Genomic DNA, 19788 nt, shown 5'->3' with positions numbered 1-19788 from the left:
CCCCAGGTTATCAGTGTCAGAAACTAGTGAAGGCCTTAAGTCAGACCTTCTTCTATCTATTTGGTGTAGTCTGACATACAGCCTTATTAGCTCAATTACTGAGTGAATGGAAAAATTATCATGATTACATATGTATCCAGAAATTGAGCGAATTGACAGAGTACGCTAAGTTTGATTGAGGAGGTGCCTGTTTCTTTATATCATCTGGTGGGAGACCCACATGTAATACTTAAAAACATTCTTGATTTAAACAAAACAAACTGATTTAAATAAAATGTAATAATGAAATGAAATGTCACTAGAAAGGATTTGATACCCATTCTGCTGTTTCATCCCCACTATTTATTCATTCCATCTTGGACCTACACCATATGTTCTTCAGTGTGTTGCATTGTGGGAGAACAGCGTGATTCAACAGAACCACGTTTGTGGTTCTCAGGTCTGAGCAGACTTACTGTCACAATTTCCATGGTGAACACAAATACACACTCAAACTCTGAACTATATGTAATGTATACAAGAGACAAGTTCCATTCATTCGGACTCAGATGAAAAATTTATTTCAAAGGTCACTTGACAGGGTGCTTGCAGCCTGTGGTATTCTGAATGTGATTTATCAGGGCTGCTCAGAGGAAATTTAATTACGTCTGGCAAGAAAATGCACTTAGACTTGAAGATGACATGATTAGAATGCAAAGGTCAAAGGCTGATATTCCTTACATTATGTTGTCAGAACAGCAGTCAAATACTGAAAAGAAGCTACTAACCGTGATTATGAAACAAAAGCCTCTTAGCAGTTTGAAATTCGAACCAGCAAAGGGTTATTTTACATAACTGACTGAAGCAACTGATTGATTGACTGTCATTCATTTTATTTCAGTTAGTTGATAGACAATTCAACTATCAATTCAGCACTATATTTGATAAATATATGCTATTTATATTAGGGTATAAAATCTGTAAGCTACTTTATTTGCAAAAATCGACATAAGTCTGTATGACTAAAGAGAACAGATTCCAGGTAGGTGAAAATATGCATGAGGATAAACATTTTACATAGCAGAAGTAATAAAGAGAATACGTTTTATTTATACAGCACTTTAACAATGCTCAAAGACTGGTCTTGCAGTTAGAATATTAGTTTCAGTCTCAGGAAAACTGCTTGTAAGTTTTATCAGGCCATTCATTGCCCATGTTGAGAACTGCAAGATATACAATCATATTCGATTTTGCGCAGGATATTGTCATTATGTAAATCTTGCTGAATAAAATATCCTCAAGCCAGCCATTCTTGGTGAAGGGGGATGTGTGATTGACAACACCACGGTTTCTATCCCCCCCCCCCCCCCCCTCCTTTTTTTTTATTTTCAAGTCCCTGCATGGCTTGGCACTGAGCAACCCTGGCTAAATTAGTGCTCGCCAGCCTGTAGCTTTAGTTTGTCCGATGACACCCTGTCAACTTTTCCCCTCCTCAGACCAAGGATGAAAAGGACTTGCTGTCAGGGCTGACCCTCTAGAACTCATTCTAGAAACTTCAACGTCTGCTTTGAAATAATCTCTCAAATATCTTTTACATTATTTATTTTGAGTATTAATTATAGATTTCCTTTACTGTAGAATTTGTTTTTGCATGTTTCATTGTTTTCTCTTATTTGTTCTTCATGCCTGTTTTATAGGATAAATATTATATAATTATTATTTTGTGTGCAGTAATGCAATGAAGGCATATATACTATTATTCCCCATATTTCTTATCGTCATTATGTCTGCATTAATGCGATGGATTGCACATATATTTTCATCCCGCAGTTTTTGTTGCACATGCACTATGCTCGGTCGGGAATAGTGTGATCTGACTTTTCTAAGACTTTCGCCAAACGGTTCGCTCGTAAATTGCGAAACGGATAAAATGTAATGGGAGTCAATGGGAGCCTTAATTCAAGGAACAAGTTAGAAATGACAGATTGTCAGACACTTTTTCTGTGCTTGAACTGCTCTCAAAGCCACAAATGGAGGTTGTCATACATAATTGTTGTCATACATAAACGTAGTAAAACTGGTTAGCTTCGCAGAAATGTCTGTATGAAATCTATCAGAGCTAAACTTTTGGCTGTATCCATTTATATAAAAAAAGATATTTGTGCGTTCGGCAAAGTCTTGGGATTCCCACAGTGTTTTTATTTCAGAGATAGGGCTAATTGTTTTGAAAAATCGCAGGTTGTTCGCGGGCTTCGCTAGGGTCTTGTCTCTTCAACAGGAGCGCTGTATAATGTCAAAGTGTCAGTGGTCGTAGATCAATGGAACGGATCTCAAACTGAAACAGTGTGCAGTATGCACGCTGCACACGTTCGGAATTTCTAGCGAGGCATTTTCTAGTTATTATTCTTATTCATATTCCTATCATTATTTTGGTGTTCCCAGTCTACCCCTGTGTTCTCAGTTTGACTCGGTGTTATCGCGAGAAGTGGGTCGAAGATACGCTAGCTCCGTCCACCTATCGTGTAAACTGACAGAGCCGAGCCCGGAGTTCCTTAGCGCTGATGGTGAATAGCCACCGCTGCGCTGACGGGCGGAGGAGAAGACGCCGCAGAAGGAGTCCGGAGTGGCAAAGGAGCGATACTTCGGAGTTAGTCTGGTAGATTTAGCAGTATTACGTGTATCATCGGATCCTTAGAAAGACCAAAAAGGAAGGGAAGGGGAATATAAGGAAAGATGGCGGCCGCGGCCTCGCCGGGCTCCGGCTCGTCCACCTCCTCAGACTGGATTGTGCTGAGAGACGGTTGCCTGCGATGCGACGAGGAGGGCCTGCGAAGCCTGTCCTACCATCCGGCCCTCAACGCTATCCTGGCCGTCACCAGCCGCGGCAGTATCAAAGTCATTGACGGCACTTCAGGGGCCATTCTCCAGGCTTCAGCGATGCACGGTGAGCCCCGGAGCCTCCTGTCAAACCCGGACACCACTAGTTATAGATTTGACAAACCAGCCGCTGGCTGTCAACACTCTACACACGACACAGGCTGGTAACCTCCGTTAGCTAATGTTAGCTGCGCCTAGCTCCTATACTCGGGCCTTTAGTTGGTTAGCTTATCTGAAAATCAACATTCTCTCAATTAGCTTGTTATAGTTAATATATAGAAATTTAGAACAATCCTCAGATGTCCATCGTTGTTAGCTGGTGCTCATTGAACGTCATTATTTGCTACTGTTTAGCCACTTGCAACATGACATATCTACCGTGCTAGCTAATAGGTGGCTAGTTAACTTAGCACAATGCTAGTTCGCCGGGAAACCTGCCCTGACAGTTTTCTGTTATTCTAGTGATCAGTCACGACAACGTTATGTTGTTGGAAGCGCCGTTCATTTCCTGGACATCTGAAGTAGCACATCTAAAGTTGTTTATATGTGAAAGCCCGCTTTGTTATTGTGAATGCTGTGATAGTCTCAAAGCTCAGCTAGCGGCTTCCTAGCTGCTTAATTCGTGCTCTATGTCAGTCATTTGGATGCTGTGATGTGATGCTGAAAGTAAACTGACATGATGTTGTAGAGCTGGTGTCCTGGTGCCTTCTTTGCTTGCTGGATTAATGTGGAGCATTCAGTCAAATATCACTCGAAAATGTTATGTCACTCTGCACCGACAGGACATAATGAAGTTTCTGCAAGAGTCACAATGAGCCGCCACAGCTCATCTGGTTAAAACCGCAGTGCTGGTCGCTGTCCTCTGTGATCACAACACAGCATGTATCATATGCTGTAGAAGTTGTGAAAGAGAGATGCATTAGGACACCTAGGATGGTGGGCTACAGACAGTAGTGTGATAATTTGTTTACATCTTGAATGGTGTTGATGATCAGCTGGTGGGTGTCTGGATTTCGCTTTGACCTTTATCATTGAACAAAAGTAACAGATTCAAACATTGAGCTCAATAGAATCATTTTACCTGTTCACACATAAAGCATTGATGGTGACTACAGCTCCATCCTGAGCCCTTACTCTAGTCTTTGACTGTGTGATTGTTGACAGTAAACAATGTTACTACACAGCATGCAGTCACTCACATTAACACTGTTCAGCTGCAGACCTGCATTATTCTGCACGGGTCATTGTGTCTGTTGTGCTGCAGCCCATTTGAGGATCGTTACAGATGACCTTATGATGGAACTCTTTTTTTGGAAGTAGGAATTGAAGAAGAGAAGACACTTCTTTGTTAGATGGAATACACAGAAGTCTTACAAACCTCTTTCCCATCAATGCAGCCTGTGATGCTTGTAGAGTCAACCTTAATACTGCAGAATAGCTAATATGATATTGCCCCCATGGAAGCTTTAACGTGACACTATACTTCCAGAAATCAAGACAGATTTTAAACAAATGAACCCTCAATGATATTTGATGTCTTGTGTACAGTTTACTGTCATTTCAACTTCTGAAGGGCTTGTCTGATTTTTTTTTTTTTTTAAAGTCAGGGCTGATGTTTTGTCTATCTCCATCAGATGGCTGTCAGTTGTGATTATAGTGAGGCTTCGCCAGAGTGATGCCATATACAGATCTGTTTCAATACTTGTTTTTGTAAACATAAAACACTACCAATTAGGGATGTCCCGATCCGATATTGATATCGGAAATCAGTCCGATATCAGCCAAAAAAGTGAATATCGGATTTTATCGGACTGAATCTAAAAACTCCGATATAAGCGCTCCGATATAAGCTGTCCATTTACCGCTCCAGGACTTCTATAATAGGTGAATCTGGTTTGATCACACTCCAACACAGTAGGTGGTAATGCCCCTTAATTAACGTTGGTGCCGGCCGCGGAAGAAGAGCGTCTCTGATCCAGCATGCACAGCCCACGTGATCACAACAACGACAACGTGTGTGCCTGCAGCAAGATGTAGTGATGTCGGCTGTGTGGAAGTATTTTACCGTAAACTCGGACAAAGACGTTGCAGCTAAATGCAACATTTGTCAGGCGCAAGTGTCCCGTGGAGGGACAGAACCGGGAAGATTCAATACAAGCAACCTCATCGCACATTTGAAAAAACACCACAAAAAAGAACATGAGGATTTTCGCGAGAGCAGCCAGGCGAAGCAACAAGCCTCTGGCTCGCTTCAGCAACCCACGCTGGCCGAAAGCTTTGCAAGACGTGACAAACTACCACGGGACAGCAAAAAGGCAATGGCCATAACAGAAAAGATAGCCCAGTTTATTGTGCTTGATGACCAGCCCCTGTCGGTGGTGAGTAATGTCGGGTTTAAACGCTTAATGGAGCACCTCGAACCTCGCTACATTATTCCTAGCCGCCACTACATTGTAGACAAAACTATACCCCGGATGCACGAAGAGGTTAAAAAGTGTATTGCCGCACACGTGGAGAAATGGAAATGGAGAGCTACTTCTGTGAGGCTCCGATTGAACGGAAGAGCAACCCTTTACACTACTGGAGCCTAAACCAAGCTCGACTCCCCACCATGGCAGCAACAGCAGCTAAATTCCTCTGTGCTCTCTGCACGAGTGTGGAGAGTGAAAGGCTCTTCAGCACAGCGTCAATTATCATTGAGGAGCACAGGAGCAGGCTGACAGCACAGCATGCTGAAATGCTTATCTTCTTAAAAAAAAATCTCCACATTATGCTCGGACTGCAGAAAGTGGAGAAGGAGGAGTAGTAAGGGTAGTCAGCACTGACTGATTATTATTTGTTTTATGTTCTTGTTATTAGAGTGATATGTTTATTGTGTTTACACTCTATTCTTCAGTGAAGACTAAGAGTAATTACTACATTGTTTTGGGCACAGTCAGTCAGTGAAACTGGAGCTGTGTGAACTCTTAACTTAGAGCAGTTGGACAGTGGACAATATTGTGTTGTTTTTGTTGTTTTTGTCCCTGCCCACAGTTGTTTCCAACATATGCTGACAGTAGAAAAATAACTTAAGTGAACTTGAATTGTTTGCACTATAACCAGTGGTTATTTTGCACTTTAAATAGAACATTTTGTTTTTATTGGATTTGTTGAGGTAATACTCTTATGTTGAAGGTTAAAATTTATGTAACCAATTGGTTAATAATAAATGGGTCAGTTTTTCCTATACCTACTGTTGCTGACTATTGTTTTCTGTTATATCACTACAACATCAGTAACAGTAACATCACTTTATCAAGCCTTTTCTAACATTCCACACAACAAAATAAGGAATAAATATATGTATGATTTGTGCCTATATCGTATCGTATTGATATCGGTATCGGCCAATACTCAAGGCTACAATATCGGTATCGTATCGGAAGTGAAAAAGTTGTATCGGGACATCCCTACTACCAATTGTATAAGGTATGTTGTTATGTTGACGTGAAAGAGGCTCTCGTTTTTGTAAAAAAGTTTGAAAGCAGTGGTACATTGCTGTCTGAGTGGTTGTATGGTATCCAGTTTATGTTTTCTTGAATTAATGCTGTGTACTATATTTTTTCCTTGGAAAAAAACAACATCATGAACAACATTATAATCATAGCCTGCATTGATTATTTACTCCTTTCTTCCACCCACCAAGTTCATGTTTGACAGTGAAAGTTTGGCATGGGAGCTTCAGGTCCTCAACTAACCAGGTTCACAAAGCAAGGCAACTCTTTCTGTTACAGAGCACTCACATGTTGGGATAAGATATTGAATAATAGTTCATCAGAAAAACGGCAATTTGTTATTACATCAGTAATAGCATATTGCCTTGTATTATAACCAGCTTTGCGTTATAATTTTACTGTTAAAATAGCCACAAACATTTTATTGCTTTCATTTTGTTGTACTTTGTGCTCCGCTCAATGTTGCCGACGACTGGTAACAGATCTTTAGAAGGTGACGGATTCAGTTGTCACACACATTACATCATCATAAAGATGCACATCCTATGGCACAGACCTCAATCCAGCTCATAGTCTTTGAACAAGCATCTGGAATTCAAGAACAATTCCAGACCTAATCAACAGATGATAAACCTGTGTACAGCTCTCTGCTTGTTCAACTGCAGGGTCCTCTGCAGAAGCAGGGCATTTCAGATTAATTCAGTCAAAATGTACACCCCCAAAGAAAGTCTTGATCCTCTTCATTCACTAGTAGTTGCACATCATAAGAAATCTACAAGCAACACGTGTCACACTGTGGTTTCCTCGGGCTCGCTCAGTACATGGCCCACAGCAAGTGAACGCTTTTAATGATTCTGCTGCTTTTCTGTAGCCTGTGGTCACATACAAACCCACATTTACATTTCTTATCCAATAGTGTTCAATTCATATTAATGTACATCAGGGTTAATGATATAACAAAATCAACATAAGAATAATAAGAAAAAAAAAAGAAGAAATTCACAGGTGAAACTTAAATTATATAAAATTGTAAAAGCTGTGATATCCAGGCCCTCGGGGTGTTTTGGGTGAGTGTGGGGTTTTGAGTCCCCTGAGGTCCAGTTTACTTTCTATCACTGAGAGTTATATGTCATGGCTTTTAAAGATCTTTAAAATTCTTGAATTATTTCCCTATATTATAAAGATATTGAGTATTTATTAATATACATATTTTGTACAATATGATTTTGTTCTATATTTGAAAAACTGATATAACTGTGATGCTTGAATCCTATCCATAAATAATCACAAGTTTTGTTCACAGCACATTGACAGCGGCTTTGGCCCTTATCACTTAAAGCTCTGTTGATGTCTTCGTTGGTGTTTTCTATGTGTATGGCATCGCTTTTTCATCTGGAGATTTTTGTATCGGTGTGGTTTGTTTGTCTGTCGCATGTTAGAAACATGATCAACACACCAACTCGCTAGCAGTGATTCCTGCAGAAGATCCTCCTGCTGTGTTATCACATGAGCCCATTCAGAAATTCTCCAGGGTTTTTACTAGGAGCCTGGCCTGAGAAATTCTGGCGAAAGTCTGGAGCATCTCACTCAGACATTTGCACTCTCACACACCAGGGAATGTCAGGAGATTATCCAGAGTTCAGTGCATGTCTGAAAAGAGCTAATGTTTCCACTCTGTTAACTGAAGCCAACTCATGTAGATTACATTTATATTAATACTTGCATGATCTATAGGGCTGTTTATTGGCAAGACCCTGGCCATACGATATATATGATGATACAGGGGTTACTAACCAATATTTTAAAGATGCATTGTGACACTGTATGCAAGATGGTGTATTGTCATTTTACAATCCAACTTTAACAAAACTGATTAAGTATAAATAACACACTAACATATGTTTACAATGCGTTGTAATGTTGAAGTGGAAGAGGCAGAAATTGTTGGTCAAACAAAAAATCAACCACTGTCTGCCGAATTGAAATATACAGTATCACATAACATACTGTCGCTCTCAGTTGTATTGATATTTTCTCATCATTAATTAAATGGAAGTTGAGCTAAACGTGTGCATGAAAGGGTTTATATTGCAGTATTTAACTACACACCTCAAGACCACTTACCGTAATGTAAAACCTCAGGGCAGTACAGGAAATGAGCCAGTGCTCTGTTTTCAGTGCTACAGTAGTATAGCACAATCTATGTGTGTCTTGCAAAATTAGATTGAATTTGTTTGTATAAATTAAATGAAGTTTTGGAAATACTCTGTCCATTTGCCAGACATCAGAGTAGCTGATGCTGTCTGTGTAAGAGGTGGCCAGCCACTTGTCTTGGTAACATGTTGAATAAGTGAGGTCTCATTTTGTATTTTTCAGCCAGTAATTATGGACCTTTCTCCTTCAAACATCTTGACTCTGTCATCCTCTGTTTCTTTCCCAGCTAAACCTGGTGGTCGTGTCAGGTGTCAGTATTTCCCCGCAGTGGACAAGGTCCTTTTTGTGGACGACTATGCAGTGGGATGCAGAAAGGACCTGAATGGCATTCTGCTCCTTGACACAGCCCTCCAACCTCCAGTGGCCAAGCCTGAGGACATGGTTCAGCTGGAGCTGCCGGTCACAGAGGTAAGAGAAGACTGCACCACTGTGCCCACGTTCTTTTCACAGAGGCACCAGGAAGCACCTTTCGTGATGGTTACCATCACTTGATATGTAACACCAGTTGTAGTGTTTTGACCAGATATACGTGTAAGGCTTTTGTTTAACAATCAGGCCTCTGTCAGATGGCATGCTAGTTAAAACCATTGGCAACAGTCCTTCAGCAAGTGACGTATTTGCAAAAGTGTAAATGCTCCCTGGGCTATGAGTCAATCTGGCATTCCTCACACTTATTCATTCCCAAGGCACACAGTACAGACGCCAAACAGCAGAGGGAGCTCAAGAGGAGGGCCTCTAATGAGTGTAGCCCTCCCCTTCCCTAAAGTTTTGAAAGTCCAGAGGTGCGTTTGAATAGTCCATTTTGCTTAGGAAGGATGTGAAATGACCCAGACGTATATCAGCAGAGCTGTTCAAATTCACTAAATGATAAGGAAAGGAGCCTCAGTGCTTCCTCGGTTATCTTGTTTAGCATATGAAGCACTGGACCATTCTTAATGAAATGAAAGGAAAAAATTAGGTTCCCACAATCAATTGTGGTAGCCACCTTTACGCAGCGCAACTTCGTAGTTGTACCTGGGAAGCATGTAGGGGCATGTTGGACATGAAACACCTACTCACCATGTAAGTCCCAACCAGATCATAGAGCAGTGGTTTAGGAAGCACACTGTTGGATAGATATTGTTCCTGTATTTACTAATCCTTATTATCAATTATTTGTCAATGCTGATAATGATCAAGATAAATGTCACATTGTGATTTCTGTTAAGTTTAAAGAATGATTGCACCTAAGTGAAGGATGTTTGAAGTCTTCATTATTTGCATAGATTGATAAACAATAAAACGAGTATGAAGTAGATTGATGATGTGTTACACCTCCTCACTGAGCACAATGCACAAGTAATTTATTTATAAATATTCAACCTTCGTTGTATTGCATTTGATAACTTATATTGTTGTTGATAAAGATTATGATAATGTTTTATTGCCTAGCCTGAATTTGACTGAAGAAAACAGCAAAGTCAGCAGCCCTTTCTCAAACCACCTTCTTCTCTGCCTGCCCACTTCCACCCTGTGTGTGTTCATGGGGAGGGTCTGCCTAGGGCTGGGCAATAAAGCGATAAAGATAATTAGGGTTACATCAGGGTTAAAGTTACAGGAACGATCAGGAGTCATGATCCGACATCACTGATTAATAAGTAGATACATGTGGTTATCGGTTTCACAGAGGAATAAGACACGCAGCCGTCATCGGTGTTTACCGGAACCGGAAGTGATTACAAAAATAAAGCATAGACTTCAGAATAAGGGCACATATTAATAATCAGTTAAATAATCGTGATTTTGATATTGTCCAAAATAATCGTGATTATGATTTTTTCCATAATCGAGCAGCCCTGGTGTCCCCTGTCTTTGCATTTTTATGTCATTCTAGAGGTCATCAGATATTTCACTACTTTCTTACTTTCTACTTTGTTCGTGGGCATGTACAATCACATTTAATCGCTTTTATGACCCTTCAATCAAATTGAAACCTGCAAAATGTCGGAAGTGACTGCACAGTTAACACAAACACCTCAAAACTGTGATCATCACAGCAAAAGTAAAAATATTTGGATCTGTATCTTGGAACTTATCTTTACTGCATGTCTGTGTTTGTGTCTGTTTCAGGCCCAGCAGATGCTGTCAGCCTGTCAGGAAAAGATTGATGTGTCCAACACAGAGGGCTACGAATTCTTTATCTCCCAGCTCAAAGAAGGCCTGAAGAATACCTCGCATGAGACCGCAGCCAATCACAAAGTGGCAAAGGTAAGTCTGGCAGCCTAACACAAGCTGTTTAATTTTTACTGTATATACCATATGAACAAAGATCCACCATTTGTCCTCATATCAGCTTTGCAATAATAACAAATCAGTTTTTTTATTTTGCCTTAAGTGACAATAAAAATCATGTTTCAGCACTTGAGAGGGAGTCTACTAATGCCTCTACACCAACAACAGCTGTGGTGACTATGAGATCACAAAACTGGTTTATGGTCATCTTGAAAGTGATGCATCTCTAATACGATAAACAATGATAGTGATAGCAATTTAAATCTAAAAGGTCAAAGGTCATCAAAGGTGTGACATCATCGGTGTTTTACAGGATTTAGTCTGATATAGTGATAAATGGCATTATACGCACCCTCTAAAAATTAAGGGACCCCTTAATCGTCACAGTATTACACCAAGTCAGATGAACTTCAGGGATATCAATCTGTCTCGTTTTTCTAGGAAGCACAAGTGATTGTGAATCAATTTCACCTGCTTTTGTGCAAATGAAAGTAACAACAGGTGCAATGGAGAAGCAAAAGCAAGACAACGCCCTAAAAGGGAATGATTTAGCATGTGTGACCACAGACAGCTGGTGCCACTGGCGCCCCATTCTCTTCACAGATGAGAGCATGTTCACACTGAGCACATTTGACCGCTGTGAAAGATTCTTGGGACGCCGTAGTGAACGTTATGCTGCCTGTAACATCATCCAGCATGACCAGTTTGGTGTTGGGTCAGTGATGGTCTCGGGAGGCATATCCTTGAAGGGTTTCACAGACCTCCATGTCATTGCCAACGGTACCTTGACTGCTGTTAGGTACCAGGTTTAAATCCTCAGAGAGATTGTCAGACCTTCGCTGGTGCAGTGGACCCCAGGTTCCTCCTGGTGCAGGACAAAGCCCGGCCTCATGTGGCCAGAGTGTGTAGGCAGTTCCTGGAGGACGAAGGCGTTGATATCCTTGACTGGCCCTCACGTTCCCTGAACGTAATCGAATTGAGCACCTATAGGACGATGTGTATCGGTTATGATGTTATTGCATTCATACTTCGTAATGAATAAATCTAAATAAGCTGTAGATTGTGTCTCTTATGTTATTGGTTGCAAAGGTTGATGAATTACTATACTATCTGACGTAATTATCAGACTATGCTATTGAGCATATGATTAAAAATAATTTTCTGATCAATATCAGCTTTTGAGCTGATATTGCTTATATCAGCTTATATCCTACATCACTTATTACAGTCCATACCCTATAGATAGAATCCTTTAATAGTCCCACAGTGGGGAAATTTGAGGGTTTACAACAGCAGCGCAGGTAGAGTGCAACAAGAGCAAAAGAAAGAGCAAAACAACATAGTAAGAAACAAGAACAACAATGAGCAATTTTTTTTACTTAAATAGTAAATAAGTAAATAAATTGTAAATAATAGAACAATTAAATAATTAAATAATTAAATTAAATAATTAAATAAATTGCACAAATTGTGTTGTGTGTTCAATGGGATCACAGCTGGTTGTACAGTCTGAAAGCAGCAGGAAGGAAGGACCTGCGGTACCTCTCCCTCACACACCGGGGGTGAATCAGCCGGTGGCTGAAGGAGCTGTTTAGAGCTGCCAGGGTGTCCCGCCTGGGGTGGGAGGAGTTGTCCATCAGGGAGGATAGCTTAGCAACCATCCTCCTGTCTCCTACCACCTCCACCGTATCCAGTGGACACCCCAGCACACTGCTGGCCTTCCTATATATATGAGTCACCAAGGAGAGTTATGACCATGGTTTCTGATTGTTGTTCAGTTTCTATGCGGTGATACACAACTATGTTATAATGCTCTGAAATGAAAACACACCAGCCTCAGAAGATCTTTAGAAGATTAGACAACGGGATGTGTGGTTGTTTCTGCTTATGATCTGCATTTCCTTTGATATCTTCTCATCCTATCTCTTCTCTCAGTGGGCAACAGTGACCTTCCACCTTCCCCACCATGTGCTGAAGCTGGTGGCCAGCGCCATTGTCAGTGAGCTGAAGAAAATCAACCAGAACGTAGCTGCCTTGTCTGTGGCCTCATCCATCATGGACAGGCTCTCCTACCTCTTGTCAAGTGCCAGGCCCGAGCTTGGGGTGGGCCCTGGGCGTTCTGTAGATAGGTAAGCAAGAAATTAAGCATAATAAATCACCTAAACAAAACAAATACTGGAACATTGTGGTTTATTGATTCAGGTTAATTATTTTCCAAAAATATTAATTTGAAAGCAGGATTTATTACTAATTGATTATCACTAACATTTTGTGTTTATGCATTTAAAAATAATTTCCTTATGAATTATGATCCTTGAGGGGTAGGGCGGCAGAATATGAGGAAAACATGCGATAACATTGTTGAATATCACCATGACGATATGACTTGCGACAAATATACTTAAACATCCCTTGGCTACGGACGAAGGGACCACGGACAGCTCCACAGCCCGCCGAGGAGGTGTACAGCCCGGCCACAGTGCCACCAAGTCCGTGGCAGACAGAGCCATGCACTCTGTCCAGTTACAGTATTAATTTGGGATCTTTTCTTACATGTTTTTTTTTTTTTTACAGTTTTGTCAGTAATTTACTGCTCCTCTATGTGACTCTATCATTCTTCCGGTGCGCTGCTCCAACCGTGTCAAACCAGCGCGCCCTGCCAGCTCCATACCTGTTCTAAGTTTACAAATGAGATGATTCATTGACAGTAAAAAAAGTCAATGATCTGAATATCTTTATTATATAAGCATATATATTATATATAAGCTGTGCTCCATCTGATTGGCCAAATAGACATGAACAGTGTAAATGTGTGGCGCATGGAACACAATTTATCGCAGTCTATGGGATACGCATAGCGCACACGTTGACATCTAGATGGCGATGATCTGTAATGCACAACATGTATACAACACAGGTCTCACAAGTTGTCTGCTACTAAACAGTCACAATGACACATTCCTCAGCAGCACACAGGAAACTGGTCATGGTTCTAAACTGTTTGACTCTCTGCAGATCCCTGATGTACAGTGAGGCCAACAGGAGGGAGACGTTTACATTGTGGCCACATGCTGGCTACAGGTGGGCTCAGCCCGACCCAATGGCTCAAGCAGGTTTTTACCACCAGGTGGGTGAAGAGATAACTCAGCTCAGCTCACGGGAGCAACATAGTCTGTAGGCTCATACATATTTACTATACATGCATGTAGTTAGAGGCTATAGGTCTGCACAGAATATAATTGGTGTTGCTGAAAGATTATTCAGTCAGTGGAAGAAATGGTAATATTTAACAGAATGTAACCACAGCGACTATTCCTGTTCAAACCTGTGTTCTTATTGTAAGTGAGTCCTCAGTAGCAGCGCAAACGTTGGCAACAACGGTTGTCATACACAAAGAGGTTATATGTTTTCAGAAGTTCTTTCTGTCTATCCCTCAGTCTGTCCGTACCAACCCTGTAAACAATGTCTCTCAGGAACACCTTGAAGGAAATTTCATATTTGGCACAAACATTCAAGGGAAAACTAATTGGTAATTAATGTTTTAAGGTCAAAGTCATTGTGAGCACACAAAACGTTTTGGGCAAAACTGGGCTGAATGCACGTTTAATTCAATTCCTTTATAAAACTAAATATCTTTATTTATATTTGTACACCTGTTAATCTCACTGACTTCCACACAATGTTTGTTAATGTTTTTTTAAAAGTCAGCCTTAATTCCGTACAGTAGAAGCACATTTCCATTACAAGCAGTTAATCACATTCCTCGTATCAGATCCCTTTGGATAAGTACCTGTAAGCTGCCATCTTAAAGTCTCTCCATACGTATTCTTTGGATTTTATATCTAGAATTTTACTGTTGGTTTTTATTTTTAATATACAGAAAAAACTTCTGAAAACTAGTTTTACCTTGTCATTGTGGGTTATTAAATGTGGACCGATTTGTAAAATTGGCTATTTCTTTTTTTAAGTATAGAGATTGAACTGCTCTGAATTTCAAATGAAGCCACTGTTGCTTTGTAAGTATTAAGAAGCTCTAATGATCCTGTTTTCTCTCCCCAGCCTGCCTCAACAGGGGACGACAGAGCCATGTGTTTCACCTGTAGTGTGTGTCTGGTCTGTTGGGAACCTACAGATGAGCCATGGTGAGTGCACGTCATTAACTCCAGTATGCAGTAATATTTAGCTGCTAGAGCAAATGCAAAGGTTACTGCCTGTTGTATGTTGGTCCCCACATATCTGTAACGCAACATTTCTCCACGAAATTCAGGTCGGAACACGAGCGACATTCTCCCAATTGTCCGTTTGTAAAGGGCGAGCACACACAGAACGTCCCACTGTCAGTGACACTGGCAACTAGCCCCGCCCACTTTCCCAACGGTCACGACAGTTCTGACAAGATCGCCTGTTACGGCTTTGGCAGCTGCCCACAGTTCCTGGCTGCTGCTACCAAGAGGGGCAAGATGTGCATCTGGGATGTCTCCAAAATGATGAGGGTCAGATCATCAAACTGTGAACACATAAGAAATGATCATCTGTCCTTCTCTTTGCATCCAGACATGAAGGTGACAGACATTAAATGTTAGGAATGATCCCATATTAACGAGTGTGTGATTGTGTGATGAACAGGTGCATTTGAAGTTTGACATCAACCCGTACGACCCTGCCATTCTGAGGCAGCTGATCCTGTGTGGAGGCGAGCAAAGCCAGCAGACATTGACAGAGTCTCGGAGACCAACTCTGGCCTGGCTAGAGGAGTCCTCCTGCTCTGACCTGCCAAAACTGGAGGGAGACAGGTGAGGCACCCACATTCACTATACACACATCAACGACTTGTGCAATTTGTTTTGATGGAAAATCCCCCCAAATGGAAAATTCTCTCAAATAATAGTTTATAGGGATGTTACAAAAACCGATACTTCGGTACCAAGTCGATGCCAGTTTTCTAAAAAGGTCATGGTACTTTTATATTTATAGAATCTTGGGACAATATTTCTACAACTAAAGTTGCAAACATTTTATTTTGTTTAACATAAAAATACTCTGTAAGACGTTTGGAGTATGAATTTAAAATAAATAAAATGTGATTGTAGATGAAATGTGAAAAGCAAGTGAAGTCCTCTGTATTTGGAATATCTCTTCTTTTATGAAGTAGTTCACAGCTGTCAAGAAAATAGTGATTAAATCAAGAAAAATAGCAAGAAACTAAAACAGCAGGAAACCAGTTACAGTTCATTCAAAAAAGATTTTCATAGTGATGAGATATTAGGGTATGAACGAGTACAGCATTATCTGTATCTGTAAACCATATGAATTATCTGTATCTGTACTCGGAGTAGGGCGGGGGCCTAACCCGGAAGTGAGAGGAGAGAGAGAGAGAGGAGAGAGAGAGATGGAGAGAGAGAGAGAGAGAGAGAGAGAGAGAGAGAGGAGAGAGAGAGAGAGAGAGAGAGAGGAGAGAGAGAGAGAGAGAGAGAAGAGAGAGAGAGAGAGAGAGAGAGAGAGAGAGAGAGAGAGAGAGAGGAGAGAGAGAGAGAGAGACACTTAATTTGTAATATTTTTTATACCACTACTACCTAGAAAGTGTCAGACACTAAAATAAAACTGGTTAGAGCCAACTGACGGTTTAAAAAAAAAACGAGAGAGAGAGAGGCTTAATTTGTAAGACAGACAGACACTCGATGTGTGAGGTAAAACAAATCTCCGACAGGCAGAGACGCAACGCGAGTCGCTTTCTACCAGCACCACGTCTGAACGAACCCACGTTTAACAGAACTCTACTGGTTAATAAGTAAGTACAAACTTCAAGCTGAAGTAAACGTTAACGGAAAAGACCCACGAACCTGAGTGACTGAGAGACAGAGAGCTGTTCTGTGAGTGAGTGAGCAGAGCGGTGTGTGAAGGGGAGGAGCGCTGTGACGCTGTGTGAGGATTTTCATTCAGTCCGAGCACAGATATTGACTCGTATTACTCGTATAATACTCGTGCTCGGCAAAAGTGCTTTATCCGTACCGGATACTCGTTTCAGCCGAGTATCCGGCTCATCTCTATGAGATATCATGTCTATTTACCTGCAGAGTTAAAGAGTTAATAAATAGATCCTCAATTTTATGATCATGCCCTCGAATTGAATGATCTTTATTCCCACGCTAACGGCAAGAAACAGTTTGCACAACTGCAAAGAGAGTACTTTGTTTCATCACAGTACTTAAATTTGGGTTGCGTCATGTTAGTCATGTTTTCTTAACCACATCTTCTCTTCTAGTGATGACCAGTTGGAGGATTCAGATAGTGATGAGCATTCCCGATCAGAGTCAATAACAGGTACTTTAAATTACATTTTGTGTAATCTAACGCTTGGTGGTGCACTTGTTATTACCTCTCTAATGATCCATATTTGTATGAATGGATTTAGTTTGCTTATTAGAATTGTATTTTCCATCACTCATACTGTGGTGTGAAAAGGAAAAATCTCAGCTCTTTCCCTTTTTCCATTTCAGGTCAGCAGTCTCTGTGGGAGAGCATGGACATTAGCCTAGGAGTGACAGCGCTGAGTGTGCTCCAGCAGCCAGAGAAGCTCCAGTGGGAGGTGGTTGCCAGTGTGCTGGAGGACACGGTAAAGGACCTAGAGGAGCTGGGTGCCAACCCCTCATTAAACCAAGTCAAGGCCCACAGCCAGGCCAAAGCAAAAGATAAGGTCTCCGACCACCACAACATTCCCCTCCCTTGCCTACTGGCCGGAGGCCTGCTCAGCTATCGCTCAGCATCCAGCACCCCAATGGCTGGGCCCCAACCCACAGCCCAAGCAACAACACGCAGGACCACAGAACTAAGAACTCAGGGCCCTGAGCCCTTTCACTCTGGGCCTGTACAGGACCAAGGTCCCATGGAAATAGAGATCTGCAATCCCCAGACTGCAGCCCAGCAGCAGGGCCTCTCTAATCTAGCAGGTTCTCATCCTCCAAGCCCTTCTTCTCTGCAGGCTGTGCACAGGACTATACCCGTGCTGCTGCTGTACAGTATCAGAGATGTGGATGACAAATCCTCAGGGCAGGTGTTTTCCCCAAATGAACAACCTTATGAGCAAGGGGCTGCACGAGGAGGGCTTCACTGTGCCACAGATCATAGAAATGGAGTTTGACACACACGAGCAGCTTCTTCTTCAGGATCCCCCAATCACCTACATTCAGCAGTTTGCTGATGCAGCAAATAATCTGGCAGGGTTGGATGGTCACGTGGACAAATGGAGCACACTGGCTGCGGCGAGTGTCTCTGCCCCACCTCGACCCGGATCGCTGGTGCAGTGCTTGAGGCTGCCCAAACAGCTGGAAGAGGAGAATCTTTATGTGGACTCAATAACACCCTGCTGGGATGGTGTGCACCTTCTAGTCAGCCTGCAGCCATGTAGCGCTGAATCTCTTAGCGCCACAAATCAAGTTGAGGCCCTCAACAATCTCAACCGCCTGCATTCTGCCCTTTGCAGTCAGCGAAAAGGAGATCCCCTACACCCAGTGGCCAACGGGGTGGAAGGCCACCACCCAGGAGACTCCCCGCCTCAGACACCCCTCATTCTGCCCCCGGGTGATCAGCAGCAGCAGAGGTCCACAAGTGGTGGGAGCGGAGGGGGCTACCTAGCACTCTACAAGCTCAACTACTCTACCCGTATTGTCACTTTGGATGACGAACCTGTGAAGGTGCAGCAGATCTGGGACCCTTGTGATGCAATCACCTCTCATATATTGCTACCTCCAGATGTGCTGGATGGCAGGGAAGATGACAGCGAAGAAGCTACTGAGGAGGCTCTTCCTTCTGCTCCAAAAAAAGGCTTGTCTGGGTTTGGAACGGCCCCGGCAGGTTCTGCTGGCTCTGGAACTGGGACTGCATGTGGAGCAGCCACAACCAGCAGCAGCGCTACTCTCACTAGTCCCTCCACCTCTGCCTCCAGTCCCAAAGACTGCAAGAGGTTAGAGGTGGCAGGCCTGGGACACCTGGTGGTGACCACAAAGGCGGGATACATAATGATTCTGGACCTGTCCACGTTAGAGGTCCTGGCCAAGGTGGAGCCGCCTAAGAAGGAGGGGTCAGTTGAGGAGACAGACCCCTTTGTTTCAGTTACCTATTGCTCTGGGACCGATCGCCTTTGTGCCTGCACTAAAGGTGAGTGTGTTATTTCTGGACCTGTTTCCCTGTAGAGAACAACACTGTTGACTACCAGGACGACAAGGTTGAGTTTAACTCATCCTGAATTTTGTTTTCACACAGGTTCATCCATATTTTTTGGTTTGATTGTATTTCCTATTGTCGGTTCTGTTACCTCTCAGGTGTTCAGGAATAGTGAGGCCTTTTCGCTGACAAATGTTGGGATATTTTCTATTTATATGTAGGCTGTTACGATTCTTAAACTGAGACCAAACATCCCCGTTTTCGTGTAGTGATTCCAGAGGTGCGAACCATGACATATCTTGTGTGTGCGTGCATGTGCGCACACACAGAGATGATGCACGGCTTCATACTGTATAGTACTGGTATTTTGTTGAGTACATAGGACTCCTTTAAAGAAGGTAATACTGGTATTATTAGTAAATCTGGTATTAGTCATACCAGAAACCTCTTATAGGCTGTAGTTATAAATACAAGTTAACATTAAGAACTTCAGGTGATGGGCAGTAGGCAGGCTGTCTCTTGTGCTCTCTCTCTCGCTCTCTCTCACACGCACACTTGTTATGAGAATTGTTATGACATTCGTTTTTTAAGACTGTCTATATAATATTAACTGTTATTGGATGGTATGTGCCCGACTAACGTGGATATTGTGGAGTTTCGGAATTCTGATGTTTATATATATATACTCACTCACTCACTGGAGTGAACTATAGGGACAGAAATAAGTGTTTTTGACCTGAACAGATCTGTTAATCTGTATGTAGTGATAGCGATAGCACCACCTACTGTCAAA

The 19788-nt window shown here is 42.0% G+C and overlaps 1 protein-coding gene across 1 annotated transcript in view; it reads left to right on the top strand.

Annotated features, from left to right (window-relative positions):
- Nucleotides 1-2497: 2497 nt before the first annotated feature.
- The window catches only part of birc6 (baculoviral IAP repeat containing 6), a 114005-nt gene continuing 96714 nt past the window's right edge, over nt 2498-19788 (top strand). Inside the window, 11 exon segments of the mRNA XM_053436916.1 lie at nt 2498-2923; nt 8791-8972; nt 10674-10811; nt 12771-12964; nt 13851-13962; nt 14895-14977; nt 15103-15328; nt 15462-15628; nt 17098-17156; nt 17333-17895; nt 17897-18989. Of these exon segments, the coding sequence (XP_053292891.1) occupies nt 2713-2923; nt 8791-8972; nt 10674-10811; nt 12771-12964; nt 13851-13962; nt 14895-14977; nt 15103-15328; nt 15462-15628; nt 17098-17156; nt 17333-17895; nt 17897-18989 (3028 nt within the window). The 5' untranslated portion in view covers nt 2498-2712.

The sequence above is a fragment of the Pleuronectes platessa genome, chromosome 12 (assembly GCF_947347685.1).
Source record: "Pleuronectes platessa chromosome 12, fPlePla1.1, whole genome shotgun sequence".
Taxonomy (NCBI): domain Eukaryota; kingdom Metazoa; phylum Chordata; class Actinopteri; order Pleuronectiformes; family Pleuronectidae; genus Pleuronectes; species Pleuronectes platessa.
The sequence above is the reverse complement of the archived record's forward strand: the minus strand, read 5'-3'. Positions and strand labels throughout refer to the sequence as shown.